A 27928-nucleotide genomic window follows, 5' to 3' on the forward strand; every position below is an offset into this window, starting at 1 on the left:
GACCTGGTATCAGAGGGCTGCTAAGGCAGAATGTTTGGTGACATCAATAAAATAACAAGGATGAAGTCTTTTGGGTTTTCCCTTTTTAAAAGGTGTAGGAAATGAATTGAAGCCAGATTCTCTTATCTTGAGGAAAATAGACACAGAAGTAAAAATGCATATTTGCATGTGTTTGCACTTGTGTCTTTGTCACAGCACTAGAGTTTTAAATGGTTGTTGACAGTTGACTGGACAGATTTCAGTTGCTAGAGAGGGGCTATAGAGAGGTTCCTCCCTTGATGTGTCTCCTTATCCCGGAGTTTTTAATCAGTGCTTCAAGTCATGTTAATATCCATATTGTTTGCAACCTAGGTATTCTCTCCTTATAGATCTTCAAGTAGCAAGAGACCCATTATCACATCTATTCCTCCTACAGCTCTATTCTTCTCATCTGAGAAATGTTACTTGAAACTTCTATTAATAGTAAAGAGGTACATTTGCACTGTATTTTTCATGAAGAGGGTTCTTAAAAATGCAAATTTATATATGAGGATCTTAGTTCTGGGGTTCCTCAGAGCTATGCTTCCTAATTGTTTGATATGTAACTAATGGGCTCTACCACCAGAAATAAATCAGTAAGTGCTCTGGTTCCTGGATACCCAGCTGGAGGCTGAGCCTGACTTTGTGTGCATTAGACTCATGCCCTCTGAATGTCAATCCACTTTGAAGTGTCTAAAATAACGTGTCCCAAACCAAACAAATTCAGAATTATTAGGAACATCTGAAAATGTTCAAATAAAATAAATAAATAGAATGCAGTTTCATTAGGTAGAGAGACAGAATCTTTTTAACCACGCATAGTAGCATTAAAATACAATTAATACAAGAAATGTAAAATAATACTTCCTCTATTTTAATGTTCAGTAGAAATTAAGATTGAGAGCATGAAACACTTGAATAGAAATTTAACTGAACTTTGCATTAAATTTTTGAAGTCTCGTGAAGAAATTTATTATTCACTACATATTAACAGCACAGTTGGCTCCTGTTTTACTCATGAAACAGCAGTTATTCTTGTGAAGAAAGACTGCAGTCCTAAGAGAGAACCTCAACATAATATCCACTGTTGAATTATCCTGAAGCAACATACTTAAGGAATATCTCAGTTATTCACAAAAAAACCTCTCCAGAATGCAGAAAACTCCAGTTCTGGGCTTGCTGTCAAGTTGTGCCTCAGACCGAATTCCAAAGGAAATCTGCAGGGTTTGTGGCATTTTCATAGAATCATAGAATTTTGCACACTTGTTGGTGAAAACAAGAGAACGCATCATCCAGAGTCCGCTGTTAAAGCCTGCCCTCAGAGTGAGTGAATGAGGCAGTCTTTGAGGAAGCTACAGCGTAGAAGAGGCTGAAAGCCTATTCTTGCTCCATCAAAATCAAGAGAAATATTGTTAGGGAATGACAGGAGGATACAGGGGTCCTGGGTCTGTTTGAGCAGCCGTAGGGTATAACCGAGCTGAGGTAGGTCATGGATTGCAGCACTTGGGTAACAGCAGAGAACTGGTGTAAGCTGGAGTGTACATGTACGTGGTAAAAGCTGGTTCTCAACATGGTTAGCATTACAGACAAGCAAAAAAAAAAAAAAAATAACCACTTCACTGTGAATGGCATTTTACAAATCCTGACATGTTTGATTGGCTGGACTAGACAGAAAAATCGTTTCAAGACTGATTTACCATTAATTAATCTACTTCTATTCCACCTACACTGTGCATTCAATCCTGTTTTCTATTGCAATTTAAAAGCATGGATTCAAATTACCTCAGTCAACGCAGGTTAAACCAAATGACCACTTTGTGAAATTTATTTCAGAGACATTAGTTTTTCAGTGGGAAGGCCATTCTGCATGGTGCTGAGGCCGGGAAAGGAGGCAAGCGTGCTCCAAGCTCCTGCCTGGCACTCTGCACTGGCGGGATGGCATTGCGAGTTTGAGAGCAAACACATCATCCCTCAGAGCATTTGACTTACCGTAGGTTTCTGTGGTGTCTAGAGTTGTCTTTGTATTTGGAAGTACACAAATCTGAATAAGGAAAACAGCCCTAGAGGGTATTTTCTTTAATTTTTTTTTTTTTTCCCTGTGACTTGTTGACTGAAAGCCCATGAAGCTCAGTATACCTATACAGAAGGCACGATGAGGGTGTCAGGATGGCACAGGAATGGCTGTTTGTAGTCCAGAGTTCCAGCCTTGGCTTCCTAAAGATGTCGTGTGCCACAGTAAATATTTAATAAGTATCAGGTTTGCACAATAAAACTACGTTACTCGTTTCTCGGACAACTGAATCCTCTTTTTTTTCACCCACTTGATATAATCGGTAGTCAAAGCTGTGTTTATATGTGCAGTTTTGACTGGAGATACATTTGTGAAATGCTCTGAACATATGGATAACCTGTCATATATGAGGTATGGGCTAAACAACACTTACTTGTTATGCATTATATTTCTCTCTTTTGCCTTTGCAAAACTGACTTTCAAAGGACGAGACGGCTACTTGGCAGAAGGAAAGAAAAGATACTGCCTGCTTTTAATTCTGAAAGATGATACAATTATCGGTACGCTCCTTCTCAGAAAACATTTGTGAAGACAGGTTATTGAAAAGAAGGCTATTATGGTCTCTCATGTTGCTGTAGTTGCCTAATAATATTTTGGCAAAAATTATGTCTGATGAAAATCAGCTGATGGCAATTCAACAGGGGATGCAGGAAGAGCATCTCGATCCCATGTAAAAGCAGTATCTCTGTCACTTCTAACACGTATTTAGGTGCCCAGCTCCTGTTGAAATTCATGCACGATGGAAATTTCTTTATGGATCTAAATTCACAAAATAAGAAATCATTCGTGCCTGTCTAGAGCTAGTTCATTCCTGAATATTTATTACCTATAAAATTAGTTTTCTTCCTACCCCCTCACTCCTTCAGGCAACATCTCCTGACAGGGGCTTGTTACAGGCAGGATGATAGAATTTGTTCTGGTATTACTTCTGTTGTGATTTTTCTCTGATAAAAGACTTTGTTTGTGAGTAACAGCCAAGGAACAACAGTGGCATGAGATGTTCCTTATAAAAAAGATGGCATGGTGGGCTCAAAAATCCTATCACTCTATGATTTTTGTCTTAGCTTGCAAAGATAAGATAGTTTACAATGAGTAAATATAATGTTAATTTAAGTGAGAAAATAAGCTTTTTCAGTAACGTAAGCCACTTTAAGGTTAATATTGTATTGTCTTCCATTTATTTGACATTAATTGTTTTTGTCTTTAAGACCTGATTTTTCGTTACCTGGACTCAGCCTTAGTAGGATAGTGACCTTCATATTTTTATCTTTAATAGGAAAATATATCAAACTCTTTCAGCATTACAGAAAAATGGGAAAATCTTTCTTTTTCACTGCCCCCCCCGCAAATGCTAAAAAATTTTCCACTTAGAAAAAGCTATAATGTCCTATTTTTAACTTCAGAGTTATTTCTGACCCCAAAAACCCCTGTGAGAACAAACAAATACTCACCAGAGCCATGAGGTATCAGCAAGTTCATTGCAGTCATTGGAGCAGTGAGTTTAACTTGGGAAGACAAGCTGTGGGACTCAATTGTTCTTCAATAAGGTGGAAGGAGGAAAATTATAATGTGCAGTGAATTGGAGAAGACATATTGTGGCTTGCCCTGTGAAGGATGTCTGCTTCTGTGGCATAAAATCTTGCTCTGTATTCCAAGAAATGTCGTTTAAAATGTAGAATGAGTGCACAGCAGGAATAATAAAATTGTCTGAGCATGTGAATTTTAAGCACTAAACATGATACAGAAACAAGAATATTTTTTCTGACAGAGACTGGTGACTAATGCAGCTTTCTTCCTTAAAAATATTTGCTTCCGCTGGACATTAATCTCTTGGCAGAAATTTCTGGAAAAATTAGATATTTCTCAGTAAAAATTTAGAAGAAAAGAAATGCTTTACCTAGCTAACAAAATGGAGTTGACAGCCTTCAGAGGTGGCAAAGTCTCATTTGCAGTAGAACCAGAGCAACCTAATGATTTTCTTTTTTATGTATATAAATAAGTATATATATTTCCTATTACTGAGATAATAGCCTTATACTAAGCCAAATGTGGTTATAAATTATTCCTAGCATCTTGTTCGAGTAGTATGTCTAGGCAAGTATGTCCCTCCTCCCCATCTGTTTCACTGATATTTTTCTCTGAAATCGTAAAAGGTGAAAACATTTAAGTGAAGTAGTCACATAGCTCTGATTGAGAACCTACAGGTAGCTCTGTGTGTCACTTCTTCCATCACAAATCATGTCAGCTACTGAGGAAGTACTTGAGTACAACTTTTAATTCATAATGGCTTACATTTTCTTTTTAACTTGCATCCTTTTCCCTAACCTTCTCTTCTACTTCAGAGCTCTTAATGAGAAGGACTTTACAACCATAAACAATACTTTTTCTAATAGACTATCTGGAGAAAGGTTTTTTGTTGGTGCTCTTGACTCAGTCTGGTGCTTTGTTCTTTTTCTAGCTTGCACAGACAAAGAACTGAGGAATCTCGCTTCGCGACTAAAAGACTGGTTTGGTGCGCTTCACGAGGATGCGAATCGTGTCATCAAACCAACAAGCTCGGAGACGGCACAAGGCAGTAAGAAAACACCTTACCCGTTGAATATTGAGTGTTGTAGGCAGCTTCCCGGCCTGAGAGAGCATTCAGCTGAGCACAGCTGTTAGTGCTACAACCTCACGTCAAGCCAGTGCCAGCAAGTAAGCGGGTACGCAGGAGACCTGATCCTGCAAATAAACAGCTGCACCATTTTCTGAAGGAGCTGCAGTCGTTCTGTACTCTCTCTGGCCCAAACTGCTCTAAAAACTGGCAGTCAGAGACGGAGAGACCTTTACAAGTTAATCAGGCAAATAACTGTGTCCGAAGGCCACGGAGGTCACATCTATACTAATAAATAAAATTGCTCAGGGACTTTTCTCAAGCTCTGAGGTTAACTAGCATGACATAGTTCATGTCTGTACAGTTAAATTCCATGACCCTCCAAATCCGGGTGGCTGCATCCAAATCACTTCCTGGGGATGGACCGTGGCGTATGCTTACCCCACAGTTTATGGCCAAGCATTTTCTGACCCAGTGTCAGTGGCATGAGACAAAAACATGGCATACAAGCATAGGGAAAATTATGCCAATGTTGGAAAAGACTCACTTCAAATTTTTTTTGCAATTTCCTGCTAACACCTTATATAAGAGCATGAATAATAAAAACATCCCCATCGCAGCCACAGAGCTGGAATAGTTAAATGGTGTGGAAAGCTGGAATCTATTGTGTCCCACGTTTTTAATAACACCATCTTTGCTTCCTTTGATGCTTTTTTTTTTTTTTTAAGAAAGGAAGAAAGTGAACAGTTTAGAGGACATTTACTCTCTGTAGGTTAAGCCAACATGACTGATTTTGATGTCATTTACCCACCTGGGAGGGGAAAGATTCAGTTAACAGCATCAAAAGAGGTCATGTTCATCAGAGAGCAAATGCGAATTTATTTTCTGTAAGGACTCATTAATCCTTTTAAGTAGTATGTCCCAAAACACGTGGGCCCTTGGGTTGCAAAGTAGGATGCACAAGTTTTATCTAGGTGTGTGACTCACCTTCACTTCACTGCCCTGATTCTCTGGTACAAGCTGTCTAAAGCCAGGGTCCACACACACAGAATCTAAAGGGTTCAGTCAACTGCTCCCTTTTGTGGCTCTTTTGACCCAAGATCCTGGTTTCCCTGTAGTGTGAGACTGGAGAAGCTAAAGGTGCAGTACAGCAGACCTAGCACATCAGGATGGGCATTTACTGTTGGTCCATGTCTCCACAGCCACTCTTCTTTTGGGCTACTTCTGAGCTTGTGTAGCCATACATCGCCTCTTCCTAAAGAGACAGAATATACCACAGGCTATATTGCTCAAAACTGTAGTCAAACCTCATTAATGCCAAGTAATTGTATCTTAAAACTACGTGGTGAAACAAGTCATGTTCTGCGTAAAAGATCTTTTTCATATGTCCCTTACTTTGCATAGTATTTACAACGAAGTATCTTTAAAACCATATGTCCTACTTATTTCTTAAATGGTACTCCAAAAAACGGTATTATCATGCAGAGGAAGCCAAAACATAGTGCAAAAAGACAACTGGATGTACAGCTAATCATGGCTTCAAGTTGGGAATTCATTTCAGACCCCACGACAGAAAGCGCCAGACTTAAAACTGTCTGAGGTCCTTTAGACCCAGAACCACATGAAATCTCATTCTATCAGATTGTCGAAAGGATGTTTTTCATGCAGATGACCTGCGAGCTGCTCGTGAGGACCTTACCAAAGGCCAAAGACTAAATTCATTCCTAAAGGTGTTGGGTCTTTTTTTTTGCTGAAGCAATTTCAGTGAGAAAAACATTCCTAGTAATTCTGCAGTGTTTGCTCTGATTCACAGAGGAGCTGTTATCTTTTTTTAGTTTAGTTTGATTCCTGGCAGCTTTTATATGAAAGGCTGCCTTGATGATCTTAAACACTTGATCTCAACAATGTTCATTTTTAGACTGTTGACTTAGTTTGGCACCTTTTTTTTATTTTCTTATAGGTCAGTTAAAAAAAAAAAAAGAGAGAGAAACTTCATGAGTTAAGAAGCCTAAATCGGTTTTGAATGCCACAAAACTTGGGCTTGTTTTTAAGAGTTTGCAACAGTATTCATGAATTAATGTGCATGTGCCAAATTCTGCAGCTCCAATTCTCTCTAGTAGCACTGAAAATAGGAACAGAGTAAGGACAGCAGTATTTGGCTTCCTCCAACTTCAAACATTTGTAAAAATGAAAGACATCTTAAACAGGGCTCAGAATTCAAAGCCAAGTTCACATACCCAAGCTGAAAAAAAGAATTTGTGTGAATCCTGGCAAACAGGACACATGCAGCTCTGAAAATACGCTCTGATGTACACATTGCCCTTTTTTTATTGCTCTGCATGTGTTGCCCTCCTCACCAGGCTGATCACTTCATTAAACTGAACTGGTTTGGTTATGCCTGTAGAGTCTTAAAAGGCATGCACATCCTCAAAGTAATCCATTTTGGGTATGCCCCTGTGGCGGTAAAAGGAACAGATGGTGGGATGCGATGACTACGATGCCTCGGACACATCAGCTGTCTAGAGAAGGTGTTCCAGCAGAGATTTCTTTATGCTACATTAAATTTTCAAGATGTTACTGTGAGTGTAAATAAGCTTTTTGACTGTATTAAGTTCACCCCCAGGTGAAGAAAAAAGTACACTACTTTTTTTTTTTTTTTAACTCTCTTGAAAGGAAAAGGATGAGGGCAAGTCAGTGTGTTTGAAATCTCAAACGCTCATTCAATGAGCTATCTGCCAGATCCCAGCAAAGCACCATAGGCCAGGAACTTTGTCTTCTGCAGGCTTTGTACAATTGAAATCTCCTCAATAAATAACATAAGCAATTCAGGGACATGCTTTGACATAAGGAAATAATAAAACTAATTAGGTAGTAAGATCAGATTCAAATTGCTCCTGAGCCTGTTGATAATTCATAACATTCCCGTATTGTATCTAGATAGTCTCGTTGGTTGGAGTGGGAGTTGTTTTTCTTTTACTAGAGATCTATGCAATATAAAGGATTTTTTTCTGGGGAACATTTCTTCTCCTTCTTCCTTTATTTCAAGTGATGGGGGAAATTAGGTTAATTATTCCCCTGTTAATTTAATTGTAGTACACTTTAATAAAATAAAACTGGCTCATGTAAGTCAACTCTTGAAGGGGGAAAATAATTTTATGTGCCAGAAGGTGTGTTTATTTTTAATTAGGATTTTCACTTAAAGACTTTTTTTAATTTAATTCCATTTTAATTCAGAGGAGGTGGAGCATTTTACGTAGTAATGGGATATGAGACTTTTACATGTAGGTCACCAGTTTAATTTCCTTCCAGATCTGTAGTGAATGAAAGTTGTTAGGACACTGAGCAGCTGTCAGTCAGAATGAAAAACATGACGGTCTCGATCCAGGTCCTTGCGAGCAGGTGTCCAAATGAGAGCAACCACCGCCACAACTGACATTAATTGGCATCTGTGTTGGCAGCCTCTGCCAAGGAGCCAAGAGCAGGAGGGATATGGAGCCTGCACCGTTCTCTTGCTTCTCACCATAGGCACTGCAGCGCCGAGCTGATGCACAGAAAGATGCAGAAACGTTCTCACTGAGGTTACTGTTATTCCAGGTCTGTTGTGCTAGAAGTTCAGCCTATTAACCAAGCATTAATTCATTACAGAATTACAGTGTGTGGTCTATTTCAGCCAGCATATTGCATCATATTTATAAGCAAGTATATCAAAAGACTCTAAAATAGAGTTAATTCATTCAACATCGCTTGGCCTCACCAAGTTGATGGGAGCACAGTGACCTCCCAGTGAAGGTAAGTGAGCTCTGAGAACCATTTTGCATCAGCTGCCCCAGTTACACAGTAAGTCAGAGCCTGCGTTGCACAGTCGGGGCACTTTGCTTTCATTCCTGTTGCTGGGTGCCGAGAGCATCCAGGTTCGCTGGTTTTGGACTGCAGATGCAATGTTGTAAAAGGTGATTTACGGACAGTAGCTTTTACCAGGAGACAATACGAGGTGGAGGTAGATACTACTATTCACCTTCAACCACGTACTGAGGGCCAACTAAAGAATTAACCTTTTCACTGATAATAACCATCTAGCTAAGGGCTTTCTGTCACACCTACCACTGTAATATTTAGACTTCCAGACCAGACTGTCTAATAATCCAGCACTGACTGCTTAATAATACAGCCTCTTAATAAACCTAATCTGGAACTCTGGTCACAGCAGTGAAAGCTCCCTTGTTTATAAGAAATTACAATCAAAAACTCTTCAACTAATGTAATTAACTGTCTTTGTAAGTGACCTTTCATGATCATATCTTGTATCCAAGCCCTGGCGGTATGTCACAGAGCAGCTTCCTATTCACATCAGTCACTATCTCGTCATCTGCTCAGACAGATCCGTACTGAGGGCACACTGCTGTTGTATCCCTGAACGCATGTTGTACACACAGATAAAGACTTCCCAGCAGGGCCAAAAACAAGACTCAGAAATAACCCACAGAGGCAAAGTTCATGCCAGGATCCTGTGTTGATCCTTGCCAGTTAGGAGGTGACCTTTAGAGACCCACAGGGCTGAGCAACACGTACCGTACTCAACTGGTTGTACAACAGACCTTGTAGTTATTCACTGTAGCAGCAGTAAGTGCCACGACAGGGGGTAAAAACCATCACCAGAGAGGGGATCTGTGCCGGAAAAGAGCAGCCAACGGAACCCAGCTGCTTTTCCCCTGGGAGCTGTTAAACTGGGATAGCTGAAGCATGTACTGATCCCAGCTCCGCCATGCAATTGAATGATCCACCCCTGCCCGTTTGACTACTTTTAACTTGCCCCGTGGTGGGGAATCGGGCACAGCATATACCCGCACAAGGCAGGACTGTGTGCCCTGCTCCTCGGTGCTTTGTAAAGGCGAAGTCAAGGATTCTTAAATCCTTTCGCTCAAGAGATTGCGCGGTGACCAAATCCTGCTTGCCTTCTTCAGATGAATAAAATAATTGAAGTCAATAGTCCTAATTGCTTCAGCAAGGCAAGCAGGCTTCCTCCCTACATCTATTCACATGGCCTTTTTCTTTTTCACTGTGCTCAAACTCGATTAGATAATGTTAGAGGAGATAACAGCACAAAAATGTGATGAAATGTTCAGCATGATTTCTCTCTTCCCTGCCTGAGCTGCCTCTAGCCCTGAGGAAATGGTGTTACCTTCTTCCTTTCTTAGAGAAACATGTATTATGAATGACATAAACCTTCCCATTAGTTAACCCTTCTGATTGTTCCTCCATGTCACTGACAACCTTCAGCTGCAGTTGCATACAAAAAGCATAGCTTCCAGCATAAAGCACTGCCCTCCTTCGGATTAATACTTAAAATAGCAGGTAGGCTGCAGAGCTTGGACAAACTGTCAGCGTGATTCCAGCAACATCTCAGGTTTCACTTTAACAAAGCAGCATCGTGAAATGGGACTTGACATGTACAGCAAATAAGGCTAAGCTTGACCTCTTTCAGTGAAAGATGCAGCAAAAGGAAAAAGCCCATCAGGTTTCTCCACGTGGCCCATAGCAGAACGAACAGTGCACAGGCAGGTTATCACACACAGCTGGAACAGCGTGAGCACGAGGAGCGCAGGGTGCGTGATTCGGGTACCCTCTGTGCCTATAAATCCCCAGCTGATGTATGCGTGTTTCTGAGTCCTTGCTGAAACCAATATCCTTATCAGATTTATTAGCTCTGCATTACAAATATACTTTCTTGCATCATAGATAAATAACATGGAAATTAGTCCATATTTGTACCAAGCATTGAAAAATACAGTGACAGTATGCATTTATAATGCCCAGTCTTCTTTGTGAAAGAAGGCAGGGCCACTGTTTTTGTGGAGACTGCAGAATACTGGAACATGTATCTCATATACATCGTGGGTATCTATATGCATGACTTGGTCTTTCTGGGATAACCACTGCTGCAGTCTTCTAAGGAACTGGGCTATTAAAATGAATGATGATGATGGTTTCCAAAGCACTGGAAGAGCAGAATCCTGTATTGCTGCACAATGCTGGAGGCCGCAAGAAGGAATAGTGCTGGTATGGCATGCAAGAGCATATGCAGCTCTCCGGAGCTGCCAGCCGAAGCAGTGCCATTCTTCAGCGTGGTGCAAGCAAAAGAGACGCTTCGTCCCTTCTCTCCCCCTGCCTCCCCCAGACAGCTCGCAATCCAGATCAAAGCATCTTGTTGTCCACCACAGGAGGCAGGGCTTTGAAGAGTGAAAAGCTAGGATGAGAGGTGGAGGGTGAGAGCACTGTAGGAAAGAATTTGATCAGGGAACTAGAAACAGGTCTGGGAAACAGGATTTAGATCGCGTTCAGGCTCAGTCTAGTTTGAAAATACAGTGGATGCAGCCTTTTCTCATCACATTTCAGTTTCTTGGAACAAGGCCAACCCACTTGGACTGAGGACAGAAAAAAAAAAAGTGAGAATTTTTTGAGTAGAAATAACTTTGAATTACAGTAATCAGCTATGAATCTCAGCCCTCCCCACCCCACAGCTCCTAAAGAGCGTCAGTAGTGCTCTAGTCTGTAGCTGTGCTTGGGTTTTAAGCTTTACACAATCAGCTCAGTCTTAGAATTTTATTCTGCTTTGGGCAAATCAGGTTAATGTTCAGAGTCCAGCCAAAAAATATTAGCAAGGCTTCAGCTTAGCAAAGATTTCTGTGCAGTGAGCATGCTGGGGTTCAGCTGGGGATATTTGCCTATCTTCTTACAGGATTTGACACCAGCATACTACCAATCTGTAAGGATTCCTTAGGCTGGATGTTCAACAAACTTGACATGAACTATGACCTGCTGCTGGATCCCTCGGAGATCAGTGCCATTTATCTGGATAAGTATGAGCCATGCGTCAAGCCTCTCTTCAACTCTTGCGACTCCTTCAAAGACGGAAAGCTTTCAAACAACGAGTGGTGCTACTGCTTCCAGAAGCCGGGCGGTGAGTTGTACAATTTGCAGTACAAAGAGAAGTTGTTTGGGTCTCCCTGTGTTTCAGGTTTGATTGACCTGCTTATAGAGGTAGTTTGGTAATTGGCAGTCAGCGGCCTTAAAAAGCTCTTTTCTCCAGCGCTGGTGTGAAAGGGCATTGTGTAACAGTGTTTACTGTGACAGACAAACTACATTAATATCCCTTGATCATTAAAACAAACAAAGAAGTAGTAAGTGCCAGTGCACACAGTCTAGAAATAAGCTCTATTGCTGATAGAAAGCTCAAGAACTTACCCTTTATTAATGCAAAATTTAGTCAATTAGCAAATCATAAATAAGAGAGCTGGCATTATGTCAGTTTGGTGAAAAGAGAGGAAAAATGGTTTAACAATGAAAATGGCCCCCAAACACTATTCTCAACTACAGTGTGTTGCTTTTTTTTTTTAATTAGTGGAGCTAATGACATAAATTTGTTTTGCAGTACAGTACCAGCATATGGGCTTCTTTCGTTCCCAGGTGTACAGCAGTCTACATTTCATGTCAGTAGTGAAGCCAGTCATTACAGAGTCTGTCCCGTACCATCTGGAAACTGATTCTCATACATTATATTTTAGGTCTTCCTTGCCAGAATGAAATGAATAGAATTCAAAAGCTAAGTAGAGGGAAGAGTCTGTTGGGTAAGTTTGATTACTTGCTATTCATTTACTCAACTAATTAAAGCTTCTGTGATTATTGTAACTTTATATGCAGTAATGGTTTTTCAATTAGAGACTAATGTTTTGAGTCAGGAATATGTACCACAAAGTGTAGGCCTGACACTATGAAATTAAACAAATAATGAGATAGCAACATACAGAACAGGTGTCAGTGTGGCAATGGGTTCAGAACTAATTTACAGCTCTCCAGAAATGCAAAGCCTTGTTCTGCACAGAGCTTAGTACTGCCTTCATCACCTCGTAGGTCAGAATAAGTACGGAGGCTGCTTGATACTCAAGCCTCCCATTTTTGAGGGGTGACTGAAGGTGCCACAGAGCATAACCAATGGGTTCATGTCTTCTTCCAGTTGTGGTGTAATGCATGCATTCCTTGGGGTTTGGTTTTGCCTAATCACCCTTAAAAATATTTCAGTATAGTCCGTGTGTATGGAAACGGGAATTCATTTCATCTCATTTTAGGCAGCCCTGCCGGATGCTCTGTGCTGTAAGATGCGATAATGCCTGCCCTTCTCTCTACTGACTGTTGGGGCCCTGAATTGATTGATAACTTACACTGCTCTGATGCATATCTAGAATTAGGTGAAATAAATCCCCATATGGCATTTTGCCGTTTAATTGCTAAAAAATAGGGTTGTTGAACTGAGTAAATGTAAGGTAACTAATTCCATACCCTAAAATCACAGAGTGTTCTCTAGCCTAGCGTTTATGTGGTGGTATCTTATTGAAACTTCTGTCCTAGTGCATTTGTGTACCTAGAGCCAAATCATGTGAGGCATACCAGTACAGATTAAAGTCTCTGTTTACAGAAAGCACTGCATTTCACCCTTGAAGAGTCTGGCTTACCTCAGACCCGGGCTGTCGGGCCCATCATCGTGAACCCGTGTCAGGTTCTTACAGCATCACTAACTGCAGCACAGAGCATGCATGTCAGCTCTGCTGCAATGCTTCTCAGATTGCAGTCTGCTTCTCAGGTTGCTCTCAGGTTTTAGTCTGATTAGCCGACCCTACAAACAGAGCTTCTGCAAAGCTCACCTTTGCCAAACCCTGCCATTTCCAGATGCTGCTGCCGTTTGGACGCGAGGTTCAGGTACCTTACGAACAATCCCAACCTGGATTTGTTGGTTTAAACTAAGAATAAACATTCCCAAAGGCCATAGGCACTATGGTTTAGTTCCATCATCCTTTCATAGTAAGTTCACATAAAGATTAAGATGTTTCAGAGTTACAGCTCCTGCTGTTCATAGCTGTGGGAGCAAAGGGAGGATTGATCGCTCAGTTGTATGTATGCTCTGTTCAGTAAATATTTTGCATTTGTGTTCAAATGCATGTTGTGGCAGAGGAAGTCACCATGTTCTCTGTCTCATGGGTGTCATGATTTTCAAAGCCACCTAAAAGAATAAGAAGCCCAGTTCCTAATAGATAGCTTTGGCTATCCCATATTTATTTTATGCTTTGCTGTTATTTGCTATATGCAATAAATGTCATCTAGGTTGAAACATAAGTGGTTTGTTCCAGTGTGCAGGGAAAAATGATGGCTGTATTGCAGGTAGTACAACATGCAGGCAGTTGTAGCACATGTCACTGGGATCTGATCACAATAGCAGGAGTAAAATGACAAAGTAAAAGCACTAAGAATGGTCCCTTACCACAAATAACTTCTAGTCAACTGTATTAAAAAAAGTGAAGGATGAAAGTGGCTAAGCTCAACAAATCAAGACGTGTCAGGCATAGGTTGTTCCACAAGCTAGAAAATTATAATATAGAGAGGAACTCTTTGCTTCACCTACCTTGAAAGTCTGCCTGCATAATGGCACCTGTCTGTGAGATTTTAATCTGATCTCATAGCTATTTATACAGTGGAAAACATTGTCTTTTCTCTTCACTGACTGAAAAATCATGCAAATGGAAACCAAAACATACACGTGACAAAAAACACACTTGTAGCAACAATAAAGATTGAAAAGAGAGATGTATATTTTCAGAGAAACTAACCTTTAATTATTCTCTTTCCTTCTCTGTCCCTGACATACAGAGCACAGCATTTACAGTCTGGGCAGTACGCATGAAGAAGATTTCTGTTAACTTGTATCTATTGATAAAAAATGATGACTTCTGATATTTTGTTCTCTATATATTTTTCAAAACACATGACAGTTGCAACGAAGTACTTCAAAGCTATTGCCATTAGATATGTTGAATTTGGAGGCTTTCAGATAGAGTCTAGCATCCCAGGGGACTGAATTAAAAAGTAAACAGCACTATTCATCTTTTCCTACCAGATTTATCTAGAGTACAATTAACTGCAGAGAGTGTACTTTTAGAGCATACAACTGTGCAGCCTGATAATGCTTCTCCCACATCACTAAGGTAATAAATTTCTACTCCCGTCACTATTTTCTTCTGTATCAGCCCTGTGAATTCAGCTAATATAATAGCTAATACAAGGAGCTTTATGCTGGCTAGCACTTAATTCTGTCAGGCTTTTACCTGTGTGCTTCACTATCTTTAGCATATAATTATTCTCCCCATGTCCTCTGAGGAAGGGAAGCATTATATAGATAAGGAAATGATGCAAAAAAAGAAAAAGAGAGATAGGTCTGGATCCGTAAAGAGGATATAGATGCAACAGTGCTGTTCAAGTTTGCATGGAATACTTACATACTCCATGGGACAAAGAGAGATGAGGGAAGCAGGATTCACTAGCCTGAGGCAGTTCAGTGGGGAGTGACTAACATTTTGTAGTGCTTAATAGCAAAGCTGGTCCACCAGCGATCCCCTCCACACTTGTGGGGAAGCACCGCCTGTGGAAGAACCTCTGGAGAGGAAAACTCCTTTCTCCTTCCAAAGTCCGCAGATGTTGTCTGATGCCAAACCAAATTATGGGGTGCAAGAGTCCCACTAAATGGGCTGTGTGGATGCCGTGCTCCAGACTAGCAGAGCTTGTAGCCAGAGCTTATTTCTAATGAACATGGGCTGATTTGTGTAGGATTTACAGGACGAATCACCATGCTGTGCAACACTTGCTCCCAGTGACTCGCGATCCTCACCAGATTATCACCTGCACCTGACACATTGGAGAGGACATGCTGTAATCTTCCCTCTGATGGTTGGCAAATACTGTGACATTAGTATGCGTAGCTAAATATTTAAAGCTCCAGTGTTACATACAAACTGGCACAAATTTCCTAGGCAGAAGGAAAAGTACCTTCTACTCTTCGCTGTGACCCAAAGTGTGAATCCTTTCCACGCACAGTTATGTTGGCAGTGAGCCTGGGCCATAATTTATTTTTAAATCTATGGCTTTTACAGGCAGTGTGGAACATTTTAGTACCTTACAAGAAACACAGTGAAACTATGCAAAAAGGCCTGTTTCAAAGAAGGGAAAGGTTGCATTGCCCAAGGAAAAGAGAAAGCATGAGACAGTTTAAAATGCAGAGGCTGCTCTCTGCTCACCCCGTAATGCCACCGAGGTTCCCCCTTTGGTTCTTCCCTGGAGCCAGATGCTCATCTGATGTAACAGGGGAGCTCCAGTGGCACGGGTACAGCTACACTGATTTACACCAGCTCAAAATCAGCACCTGAGCGCTTTTCCCAAGCTTGTGTATAGTCTGATAAACACCTGGAGTGCTTAACAGAGAGAGGACAGGAGCATAAATATGAAAAAAAAGAAATTCTCAATCAATGTTGAAATAAAGGATTGAACAGTGAGCAAAAACCTACAAAAGCAAATACACGTACATGTTTATTAGAACCATTTTTTTATAAATAGTGAAAATGGGTCTTTGGTAGTCATCAGTATCCTTACATTTGTATGTGAACATAACAGTGGTACTTGTAAGCAAACCTGCTATAAGATCATGCTTTGAAGTTGTTTAAAATACTTTCACTAATGGATGTGAAGTGGTCTCCAAAACTGATCCGATATACAAAGATTTCTGCAGATGTTCAAAGATTTCTGCTCTCATCTTCCACACCTACATTAGTGGCACTCAAACATTAGATAAGATCTGCAGGGCGATGAGTTTGGAAATTCAAGGATTCACTTTATATAGATGTGCCTGTGTGCGTATGAGATCGAGTGACTTCCACTTTTATGTCTTTCTTTTATATAGGAAATTTCATGACATTTGGGCAGCACCTTCTCGTTCATTTTTTCTGTGAGAAATAGTGGACATAGCCCCTTTGACACATGAACTGTCTGAAGAGATGCTATACACATGGAACTAGTTAAGAAACTTACTGCATGACCAGTAAATCACTGGTATCTTTGACAAAGGAGAAAAATACTTTCTCAAAAATTATTTGAGACATGAAATTTGGGGGCAAGGGTGGGTTTCTGCCATATTTCAAATTGAAGCAATTGGCAAAGAAGGGAAAATGACTGTATTGACCTCCCCTGGGAATAAAGCTAACTCATCTTGAAGGACAAGAGGGCTTTTCATATTGAAGTACATTTGCTGTATCTGCTGAAAATGGTGGGAACAATAAAACAGGTTTCTCCTGAGAGCTTCCCTGTCTGCAGAAGCCAGAATAAACCACACTCTACAAAGCTGAACTATATTGGGTTTATTGTGAGACAAATCTTGGGCTTCAAATCCAAAGACTTACTGACTTCAAATCCTGTTGTCCCTCTCTGTAAAGCTTATGCATTACTTCTCCTTTTATTCATGGGAACACTCAGTAAGTCGAAAGTTGTGCTTGAGATTAGTATGAATAGCAAGCAGATGGCAGATACCTTCCAGGGATAATTACAGTGTTGTGGAAAGACTTATATGATAAACACTGAAGGAGTGCAAATGGAAGGCACATGCAGAATTAATGAAGTTGGGGTAATAATCCAGTTGGGAAGAAAAGTTTAAAATCAGGAGTTAAACCTGAAAGGGGCTCTGTGGGAATATTAATCATTCAGGGACAGACTGAACCTATCTCTAGTACCGTATGCCATCACCCTCCATGTGCTATATATGCACAAACATTTATGCACTGTGCAGTGACCAGGGTGGCCAAAAATAATTATATATAATTTCTGCTCCCTTTTAGGTACCAGATAATCCCATGTATTTTCTTGCCAACATTGTAAAGATCTTCATGTAAATAAGTGACACGTTCATAGTACTCTGTGTACCTGCTTGCTCCTACAGAGGCTTGCATTACTGATTATACCTTATATTTTATTCAGGTGTTTTCATCCCACGGTGCAATGAAGAAGGTTATTACAAAGCCACTCAGTGCCATGGCAGCACAGGGCAGTGCTGGTGTGTTGATAAGTACGGGAATGAGATAGCTGGCTCAAGAAAGCAAGGGACAGTTAGTTGTGGTGAGTAATGATGCGCTTTCCTCGGACAACAAAGGAATTAACACTGTTGTAAGCCCTGCCATTGCTGTACGATGGAGTACGATAACAAAAATGACAACAGGGAAACATGACTACCAGTGTTTAAAGTGTTCCTGTATTTTCCCATTCAGACTACAAATGGGGCCCTTATATATATATGTATTGGTCCTTTGGACTGGGGGGGTGCAGAAGAAGTTAAAAGGCAGTAACCACTGATAAGAAGGTATTTTTGCTAGCAGCCTGGAAAATTTAATTGAGATTAAAATTAAGGCTATGGGATTGCTCTGCATGGTTATTAAATATATTGTTCTGTATACTCTGGAACGCACATTTACTGGGACTTCATGAAAAATGTCTTTCCAGACAAAGGAGGGCCTAAATGTGTAAAATTTTATAGATTAACAACCAAGCCCAATAAAATTGCTGACAAGACAATATTATATAGATATGTGAAATCACCAAATAGCTGTTACACCTAGGCAACCAAGATTTCAGCCATACTCCTTCAGAGTGCTACAGTGGTGGTTGTGGATGCAACTTTCTTCTGCGAGAAAGAACAGAAAAGGCAGAGACCTAGAAGGTCTGAGAGGCCCAGAATCACATCACAGATGTTAAGCTCAACAGCTATATTTGCAGAGCATGGTTTATGCACTCAAATAAAATCAATTTGTGGAATATTTTTAGCCTGGTTTACAGAGTTGTGATGGGATGAAAGTATTTACAAACAAGTAATGATTGCATGCCTGTGAAGTGAGACTCTCCAGTTGAGTCTCTAGGAGGAGGGCGATGCATAGTTTTTCATGCAAGTAAATTTTTCAGAGTAAATTGATATATATTTATCCCAGTTCAGGATGAAAATTGAAATTTAAAGGTTGTTTCATGAATAGCTGAACCGACGAATTTAGAAAGTCACATTGCAAATGACAGTGGCTTGAATGACAAGGGTAGTGATGAACGAGGGATTTGGTGTCATGTGAGGGAATGACCTTTCTTGCTCACCTGTTTCAGAAGAAGAGCAAGAAACCTCAGGGGATTTTGGCAGTGGTGGATCTGTTGTATTGTTGGATGATTTGGAAGAGGAACCTGAAGCAGCAAAAAAAGACAAAGAAGGGAAACTGAAGATTCATGTAAGAGCAGCTAATGAAGATGATGAAGATGAAGACGATGATAAGGATGATGAAATTGGTTATATATGGTAGTGCCCATCATAATGAGGACTCATGTTTTGCACAATATTGCAAGTCACATCATATCTCTGCAATTGTATCTGAGAGTACCTGGCACAAATATTCCCTCTCTACTGAATTTAATTTTGTATAGTCTGTTTAATTTGGAAGACAACCTTTTTTCCCAGCAAGGACTGTTTGGAATACAGCTTCTGTTCAGTTGGTTTGGGGGATTTTTGTTCTATCCATGGGGGCAATGAGTTTTGTTTCAAAAACATTTCATGTCTTAATCCTCACTCGCACAGCTTATGAAATATATCCTGTGAAAGAATTGCAGAAGGGGCTCAACAAACCAATACAAGGCTTAGAAGCCCTTCTCGTGTTAGAGAATTTGTGTCATAAATTGTTACCTGGGTCATATCAGAAACAGTTATTTTTCTTTTATGAAGAAGGAAAAGTAGGTGCCTCATTTTCTAGTTCATATTTGTTATGTTCCAGTAATAAGTCAGTCAGTCTCTTTGGATAGTGACTTCTGGCTGCTCAGCACCAGGGGTTTAATCCAGAAATAAACCCACTGGTGGGATTTTCTCTTCCTTACATTCTCTGAGAATGAGTCCAACAGGCTTAGTCCAGCCCACACTGAAGGCAAAGCTCCCACCAGAGCATAGATCAGCTCACTGACACTTTATTTGGTTAAGGAACATGGCCTTGATCTTAAGAGCTGCTGAGAACCTGCAGCTACCACGGAGCAAGCCCTACAGGCAGGCAACAGACTCCATCTGCCTTTCAAAGTGTTTAAGGAAAAAGTGTTTTCTGAATTTGTAGCGTCATAACCACCTCCATAGCTGTTCCTCAGCTTCTGTCTGAACTTGTTTTGCACCAAGAGTTGCACTAACATCGTGCAGGCAGCCTCCGCTTCCCGCTCGCACACTACGGATCTGCCTGTTCTTCATTTACTCTTAGCAATGCCTCATTCCAAAGTTATAAAGCTGTCAAAGACACTAACCATCAAAAGTAATAAGCTGTTGTTTCTTTAATTTAAATAGTTAATATTTATTTGGCCTGTTTAAAAAAGCAACTTCAAGTGGCCATGTTTCAAAAGCATAACCCCTTTGCTCAGTGTGACAAGCTACACACTCGTAATACACACACGTAAAAGAGAATAGTATTAAAATACAGTCTGTGATTCCCTCAGCATCTCCCGTATATTCATCGATCTTCAGTTGTATCACAGCTTATTGACATTAAATTATTTGCTGTATCCTTTCCCTCTGCAGTTCTCTGATGCAGTAATGTACTGTGGTGACCTGTTATTATTTCTGCTGTTTTCAGAAACAGTAAGGGGTACCTTAACCCCACTCTTGAGTTAGGATGCAGATGTAAGTATTTTAGCAGTGCCTGTGATTTGCCTGTGAGTTCTTTTGCAGAACGAAAAATGTGCTTGTTACACAGAAAACTAATTAGATCGAATCTTTTTTTCCTCTGAGTTAGTGTGGGAAATAGAGGTGGAGACAGTGTGGAGTCAAAGCATGGCTGGTTATATATTCGCTCAAAAGCAGGAAAATACCATGCTGGTTGGCAGAAAGTTTTTTTAGGGTCACTGGCCCAAGGGCTGTGGTCCTCAGCCCTCTGCAAAGTCAGTGCCCGCTGCAGAGCCTGGCAGGGCTCCGCAGCCCCTCTCCCCCTCTGCGTAGGACCTCTGCTTTCAGACATGATCCCAAGAGCAATACAGAAGAGGAGCTCCTTTCAGACACCATGTGTTGCAGGGGCTCAGTTGTTTTCTCCTCTTTCATTTCCTATTTATCTAGATGACCTGAGAACAAAGAGCAAGCCTGCGTAATTGTTATTAATGCAGAAGGATGTGTAAAATCGTGAGGAATTTGTTGTGTGTGTTGTTTCACGCCCCCGCATCCTCCCAAAAATCTGCCATCACAGTCATTTCCAAAAGGCCTGTAATCTGCCCTGCCTCAAATCCCTTTGGTTTTCCTATAGCTTTTGAAAAATTATTTTAAAATCATTGTCCGTGAGCTGCACAGCACACACACACACATATATATATATGCTGTTTCTACTTACCTTTCAGAGAAAATGATGCTGACTCGCAAGAGGAACAGATACAACCAGCATTTGTGCTTCCCTAAATAGTATGATTTTGTGAGAAGCAATTGAACACCATCAGTAGCTTGCTTCTTGAACATCACGGCTTGTTTCCTTCTGGTATTTTATTAATTAAACCCACACCCTCTGGGTCTAGTTCTGCTGTCCTGTGCGGGACCTGCCTAAGGCACAGAGTTGTCATTTCACTCTGACATAAAACTGAGGTCCACAATCAGTAGAGTTATGCTTATCTTCCTGACTGGACTCATTCTCTGCACACAACTAGTGTTTTCTGCTGTCCTGTGTCCCTTTGCAACAGCTTAGCCTGGAACTATGCCTTACTTCAAAGGCCACATAGTAAATCCCTTCTCCTGCCCAGCACCTCACCAGGGTAAAGCCTGTCTAACCAAGCCCTCGCCGGCAGCTCCAGGGTCCAAGGTTGCAGCCCTTCCATGTCACGTGCAAACAGGCAAGATGCTTAAATAAAAGCTGTTAAATAAGCCTTTAAAAGCGAATATGGACATCTTTCAGTTTGCATGAGCAGACTTGCCACCACCATCCATTCCTCAACACCCCTGATCCTCTCCTAGCTGTAATCTCTCACATGTAACTAACCCAAATCGGAGCTGGCAGGTTTTATAGCTTTCTCTTAAACTATAAAACAATTACTGTCCACACACACACACGGTTTACACCTGCTGACCTGGATTTAAGAAGACACCCCTGGCCAGGCGATCGTTCAGTCACCTGCTTCAGTTGTTCAGATGTTCTTCTGAATCAGGGCCAGCATTGGAAAAATGTCATTTTATTGACTAGTTCTGCTGGGTACGACTACAAGAGTTTAAAGAGAGTAGTGTCACATCGCAAGGGGTCACAGCCTAGTCAGGAACAGGGCAGACAGGCTGTCGTGCTTGGAAGGGCAGCTCCGACTATGGATTGCTTTAAGAGCAAGTTCCCAAATACTACAAAGTTATTTAGCAAAGACCTTTTGTGATCCACTGGCATCCTCCAGGGGCTGGGGTATCTGCAGCCTATATATACATATGTATATACATGTGTGTCTGTATATATACATTTATACACATATATGTGTGTGCATGTGTCCAATTTGGGAAGATGCATTAAGAAAATGTTTTATTTCTTTAAAAGAAACCAGCGATTCTACCAAGAACCAGTTCTCTTCCAGATCAAGCCCCTTCCATTCGTCATGCTTTGTAAAGGATTTAATTTGCTTCCAGCTTAATTTCATTCCTTCCTTTTTTTTTTTTTGCAAAGCAGGACTTCTCATCTGCATCAAGTCATTGACCTTCCAAACATTTTCTCATCGGTGAAAAATGGAATCAGAGTTGTCCCATTCTTTGAGAGACACAAACCAATTTTTAATCTAATTTTCTTTTCATATTTATTAGAGGCTATGAAATACTGTTAGGCATTGCTTTATGTTTCAAGGTGTCCTTTTAACTACTGTGGTTAAATCAAAATCTCCTTGAGTTCAGATTTCAGCACAGTTGGGTTTTTTGGGTCATTACTGGCCTTTGCTGTGAACACAAAGAATCCTTTTCCTTTTCTTTGCCTTTTTTTAAGCTATTCTGTACTATCATTTTAAACCATTTGAAGTGTTTATTTAATATTTATTCTACAGTTTATATTGAAAATGTAAAGTTTATATTTAAAACAACACTGTTTGTTAGTGAATGCTTCTCTCCGCCTCTCCAGCCTAGTCTGTTAGTCTCAGTGTACATTTCTGGCATGGGAATATTTTGATATTAGGAGTTTTGTAGCATTTTTCCCCTCAAGCAGCAAATGACATAGATCTAAGGTCCCCACTTGGTACAGACCCCCAGATCGCTCAAGCTTAGCTTCCTACATTTGTTGGCTTTTATTGCAGTCCCTTCTGTATGCCATTCAAGTTCCTTTAATACATAGACTGCTTTGTACAGTTACTATACATCAAAAAGCCCTTTCTACAGTAGGTGGGTTTTGGTCTTTTTATACTTTTCTCAATGCTGTTGATGTCCGTTACTGTTAAACGTGTAGATCAGTAAGGAGAGATCCAAATATTACGTGTTTCAGTTTGATGTCCCTACTGTAGATGGATGTAGACTATCATAGTGAGTAGAACTGCATAGTAAATTCTGAATGCTTTTTCCATAAGGAATTAAGTGGAATGTGAGCATTTTGCTATCTTTGGTTAACTGTAAATGCTTAACTGTAGTCTGAAATAGTTGCATTTTTGTCTGTCTCAATAAATTTTAATTTGTCTGCGACTCCTTATTGCCTGTCCTGAATTTTATTAAACTTTGGGGATCAAAAATACTGCAGTACCTTGAGTCAGCATTTAATCATGCATGGAAATGGACAGTCTTTTATATTTGGGTTATACCTTATACCTCTGTTCAATGTCAGCTGTAATCTGTGAAGTTACTGTAAGGTCTCTAGAAAGCTATATTTTAAAAGCAGAAATGAAACCAAACTGAAGGTAATAACTGTACCAAACCCAGAACTTTTCAAATTATATAACAATTGATTTTTAATGAACTAGGAGGGCGGGGAGGGCCTTTCCATTTTACTTCTTCCCCAGTTTGAAAATGGTGTTTTTCTGTCTCTTCTGAAGGTATCCAGGGAAATTGAATAAACACAGATACATTCTACAGTGGCCATTATCTACAGTATAAATGAAGACAAAATTATATTGAATACAGTTGGGGGGAAGCCACCCTCACTTCGAAATACCTGGGTTTGCATCTCTGTTATTAAATTAGAGCTCCTCTTTAATATTATTAACTAATTTAAACAGCCAACATTATTACAGTGCTAATTACAAAGTTAAAAAATGTTATTCCATCACCTTTCCTCTGTATGTGCAATATTAAAGTACCACATGAAAGCATGAAACATATTTTCAAACATTTCTGCAATTATCATCTCATCAGGTATACAGTTATAACTAACTTGTCTGTCTGTACACCATTGGCTGAGTTGTGTCATCTAGGGTCAGAACCTGCCTTAAATTTCTGTTAAATTGGCTGCATTCATTGGTTTATTTTTATTGTGGATACCACACGTTACTTCCAGTATGTTACCTTACCTGACTCTGAGAACAAATGGGTTCTCCCTTTCCAAAACCACTCTGAGACTCTTTGAAGTGTTTGATCATTCATGTTTAAGTGATCCAGCTGTGCCAGATGTCAGATACTGTCACACTGAGGCCTGGAAGGCAAGCAAACCAAATCCGAAGCTTAAGAGTGTGTGAGTTGCAAATGAGGTTTTTAGTTGTTGGGAAGGGTTAAAGATTGGAGGGTTTGGGTTTTTTTTTTAATATCCCTTCTAGATTCAAAATTGCAGGCATCTTGCAAGCTTTGTTTTGTATTACACATGCATAGCTATGCACAAACACATATCCCTCTTCTCTATATACAAATGTGTGTGTGTGTATATATATGATCATAACATATGTGTGTGTCTGTATATATACACGCATATACTGTTATGATCACCTGCCCTGAGACGTGTTGGTCGAGGCCAAAACATGCCAGAGTATTTTGGGGGAGCGAGGGAGAGTTCACAACGTGCATGGGGACTGAAGCCCAGAGTTAGCCCGGCCAGCAGCATCGCTGCCATCTCTGAGGAGCTGCTGGGCAGAAAACTGGCAGGTCCCTCCCATTGCCACCGTCCTGCTTCGGTCGCTGCTGTCTTTAGACTCTCCTGTTTTGGGATACCTGCTTCTGGGAATTCCTTCTGTGCCTCATATAAGGTTGAGCTGGTGTTTTATCACCCATACTTTGCTAATCTCTTCTGTAACAACTTGTACTGAGCTAAATGCTGTGAACTGGTATTTTGGTTTCATATACTAAAATACTCATAGTAGACTATTATATCCCACTTGTCACGTCCTGATAAGCTGTGTTGATTTATATTTAGCTTTTCCATACTTCCATCCTCCATTTCGAATGAGGATCTTGGACTCATTTTCATTAACTCCTTGGTAGGGAATACAGCCTTTGCTTCCCTAGTGATACTGAAGAGTGTCTGTGGCTGAAATGTTGCCCCAGCAATGGCAAAAGGTCAGTTTGGGCTTAAGGTGAAACAACCAGCAGGGATGGCTCTTACCTGGAGGACAGTGGAGTTCATCCCCACTCAAACATTGTACTTTGCATCTTCAGTAAAATCTGCCAGAGCGGGCAGTACCGCACTGGGGGGGGCTGATACTTCTGCATGGAAAGAGGCACACATGACAAAGTTACAAGAATAACCATTTACAAAGAAATAAATAGCCTTTTTTTCCCCCTGGTTTTTTTCGTTATCTTACTGATACTATTTTGCTAATGATTATACTGTTCTTGGTTTTTGCTGTGAACCCTCGACTGTGAGATGCATGCATGCACTTACACACACACGCAGAGCATTTTATTTTCTCTCTTATAAAATTTTCTGTTGAGATCCACACCAGCTATAAAACAGTAGCATGACAGCCTTCACTGATGATTAGTTTCCTTTTTCCTTAAATACTGACAGTCAAAGGGTGAGATATTAAAAAGAAAAATCATGTCACAACAGCTTTGCACACTGTACAGCTTTTTGAATAGATTAAAAAGAAGCAGAGAGCTATTAATAAGCTTTTGACTTTCTGAGCACTCCCATCTTTGAAACTAGACCATCTTTCTCAGAGGGGGTGGGGGAGGCAGAGTGAAGAGCAGGCTTTATGCAGTCTTGGAAAAAGAAAAAAAAAAAAAATTGGTGAAACAAATAGATTTAGGTAAGCTGTGACTGGGAGGGACAGACCCACTGAGCATGGACAGAGAAGTCCTACCTGCTGCTTTCAGGACAGAGCTTAATTTCTTCAGTGGAAATTTCCCACTGACTCGAGCAGTTCAGGATCAGCCCATCACAACCCACAAACTGCAGAGGCAGGTTCCTGCCGCAGGCTGGGGTGGTCCTGTCCCCTGTGTGCACTATCTAGTAAATGCTTGAAATGAATCCCTGAAAACTAGGATTAGAAAAAAAAACCCCAAACCACACAATGGCACTCCGGGAGGAAGGGAAGAGCAAGGCCAGAAGCAAATTCAGATTTTGCCAGCACTATATCAGCCCAGTAATGAGGCAGAGGTATGTAAAAAGCTCTAATGTGTGCATTCAGTGGCTATGAAGCCACCACCCCCCCCCAGCTGTAGCTGTGCAAGAAACCCCTCTGCTGACAACAGATTTAGAATGAAATACGGTGTCTGGCAGCCACTGGTCTTGAGTATCAACTTCTTTCACGTATCACTATAAATCCCTGCAATTCCGCACTAAAGGGTTGGGCAGAGAGAGAGTTTGTAAAGAAAACTTAAAATGCAGGGTCTTTGCCAGGTAGTAACTGCCTTTTCTCATCTATAGTTACTCAATAAAAATCATTGCTGGAGCATGACTCTACTTGCATTTCCAGCCAATACATTTGCAATCTGGCCCTTAAACATGGGAAAATTGACCCCAGAGCGTATTGTTAGAGGAAAGGTCCAGAAACACATTGGTTTATGCTTTGAAAACATATTACCTCTGAAATTATTTGCAGGTTTTGAGAGACTTGCAGGTTTTGACACTGGTTTTTCTATGTTGAATATCACAAATCCAGTTAATGCAAATATATTCAGGTAAGAATCTGTACAAGTAGGAGCATACAGACACAGCTTTGCTCCATCACAGATGATATATCAATTTATCACAACTGGCAAGGAATTGACCTAAATATCTACTAGCCTAAAGTAAAATTAAATAAAACTGAGACTGTAACAAGATGTAAGTTTTCACAGATTAATGTAGGCTATTGAAATACCTTGGGTTACAAGGGGCTATTACAGAAGATCAATATTCCCATTGCTTTTGGTACAAGTCACATAAGAATCCAAAACCTACATTGAGCTTTGGTGGTTGTTAGTGACACTAATGCTGCAGCTCACCTCCCCTCCTACTGCAATAGCTCCTGCTATAGCGAGAGGAGATGGGGTGCAAATAAATACATCTGCTAAACTCCTCCCTTGTCATATACCGCATCGGCCAGCTTTGAAAGGTGGGCACTATTCAGTTACACAGAAGAAATTACCATAGATTTATTTTGGCAAGCAAGAGAGCACAGTTTGGCTCAGCTGGCTGTAGCAGTAGAGACGAACATCAGGCTGGTTGTTAAACTACCCAAAATAACTCTGATGATATCCTCTCAGAGCAGGGCTGTCGTCCCGTCTGGTCTCAAGCCCAGTTTCCATCCTCAGTTGAAATCATTCTCTCCTAACTGATTCTTCTGTAGGGCTTGGGGTTGGGGGTTTTTTTTTTTCTCTTTTTTTTTTTTTTTAATTTTGTCTCTAAGCCTGTGAGTTAATTAAGTTTTAACAATGAGCTGTATCACTGTAGAACAGGATATCTGATTGCTCATCTGTTTTACATAATTGATTAATTAATAACCTTGCTAATTGAGTCTCATGAAATCCTCTGTTAAACTGGAGCAAGGGTATGTCCCCAAACCATTGCTTGTAGGGTTACATCAAAATCAGGACATTTTGGCTGCTCCATCTCCCCCAGGCTCTGTGGTGCAAGTCACGGCACAGCATTAACTTAATGGGGGCTCCTGGGCTGCTGTAGAGATGCATGATTTGGTGGGTGACCCTTGTTTTCACGTGTACCCAAAATTTCAAAATTTTTTCCTTCTACACCCCTGGCAGCAGGTCCTTGTGTTTGTGCACTCCAGGGCTGCCTCTCTTGCTTTACACCACCAGCCACCGCTTACGTTGTACAGAGGTACAGCCTCATGGCCAGTTTTAGTTAGCGACATTTTCTACCACTTTTGGCTGTGTGTGAGTGCCAGCACAGCTACAAAATAAAGTGGCAAAGCAATCCTCTCCCCACACACTACCTGAAAACTGCACCGTGAGCTCTTCTGAAAGGCGCTGCATTCAACACGATGTGACCTACATCTTTTCTCGGGAGCAATCACAGCTGAAATAAGGCATAACA

At 40.7% G+C, this 27928-nt stretch overlaps 1 protein-coding gene across 1 annotated transcript in view; it reads left to right on the top strand.

Annotated features, from left to right (window-relative positions):
* Nucleotides 1-23211, top strand: part of SPOCK1 (SPARC (osteonectin), cwcv and kazal like domains proteoglycan 1) — a 326245-nt gene extending 303034 nt beyond the window's left edge. The window contains exons 7-11 of the mRNA XM_052771960.1: nt 4548-4664; nt 11419-11640; nt 12245-12307; nt 17526-17663; nt 18690-23211. Coding sequence (XP_052627920.1) covers nt 4548-4664; nt 11419-11640; nt 12245-12307; nt 17526-17663; nt 18690-18880 — 731 coding nt within the window. The 3' untranslated portion in view covers nt 18881-23211. The remainder of the gene's footprint in view (nt 1-4547; nt 4665-11418; nt 11641-12244; nt 12308-17525; nt 17664-18689) is intronic.
* The last annotated feature ends 4717 nt before the right edge of the window (nt 23212-27928 follow it).

This window comes from Harpia harpyja, chromosome 20, assembly GCF_026419915.1.
Source record: "Harpia harpyja isolate bHarHar1 chromosome 20, bHarHar1 primary haplotype, whole genome shotgun sequence".
In the NCBI taxonomy this organism is placed as follows: domain Eukaryota; kingdom Metazoa; phylum Chordata; class Aves; order Accipitriformes; family Accipitridae; genus Harpia; species Harpia harpyja.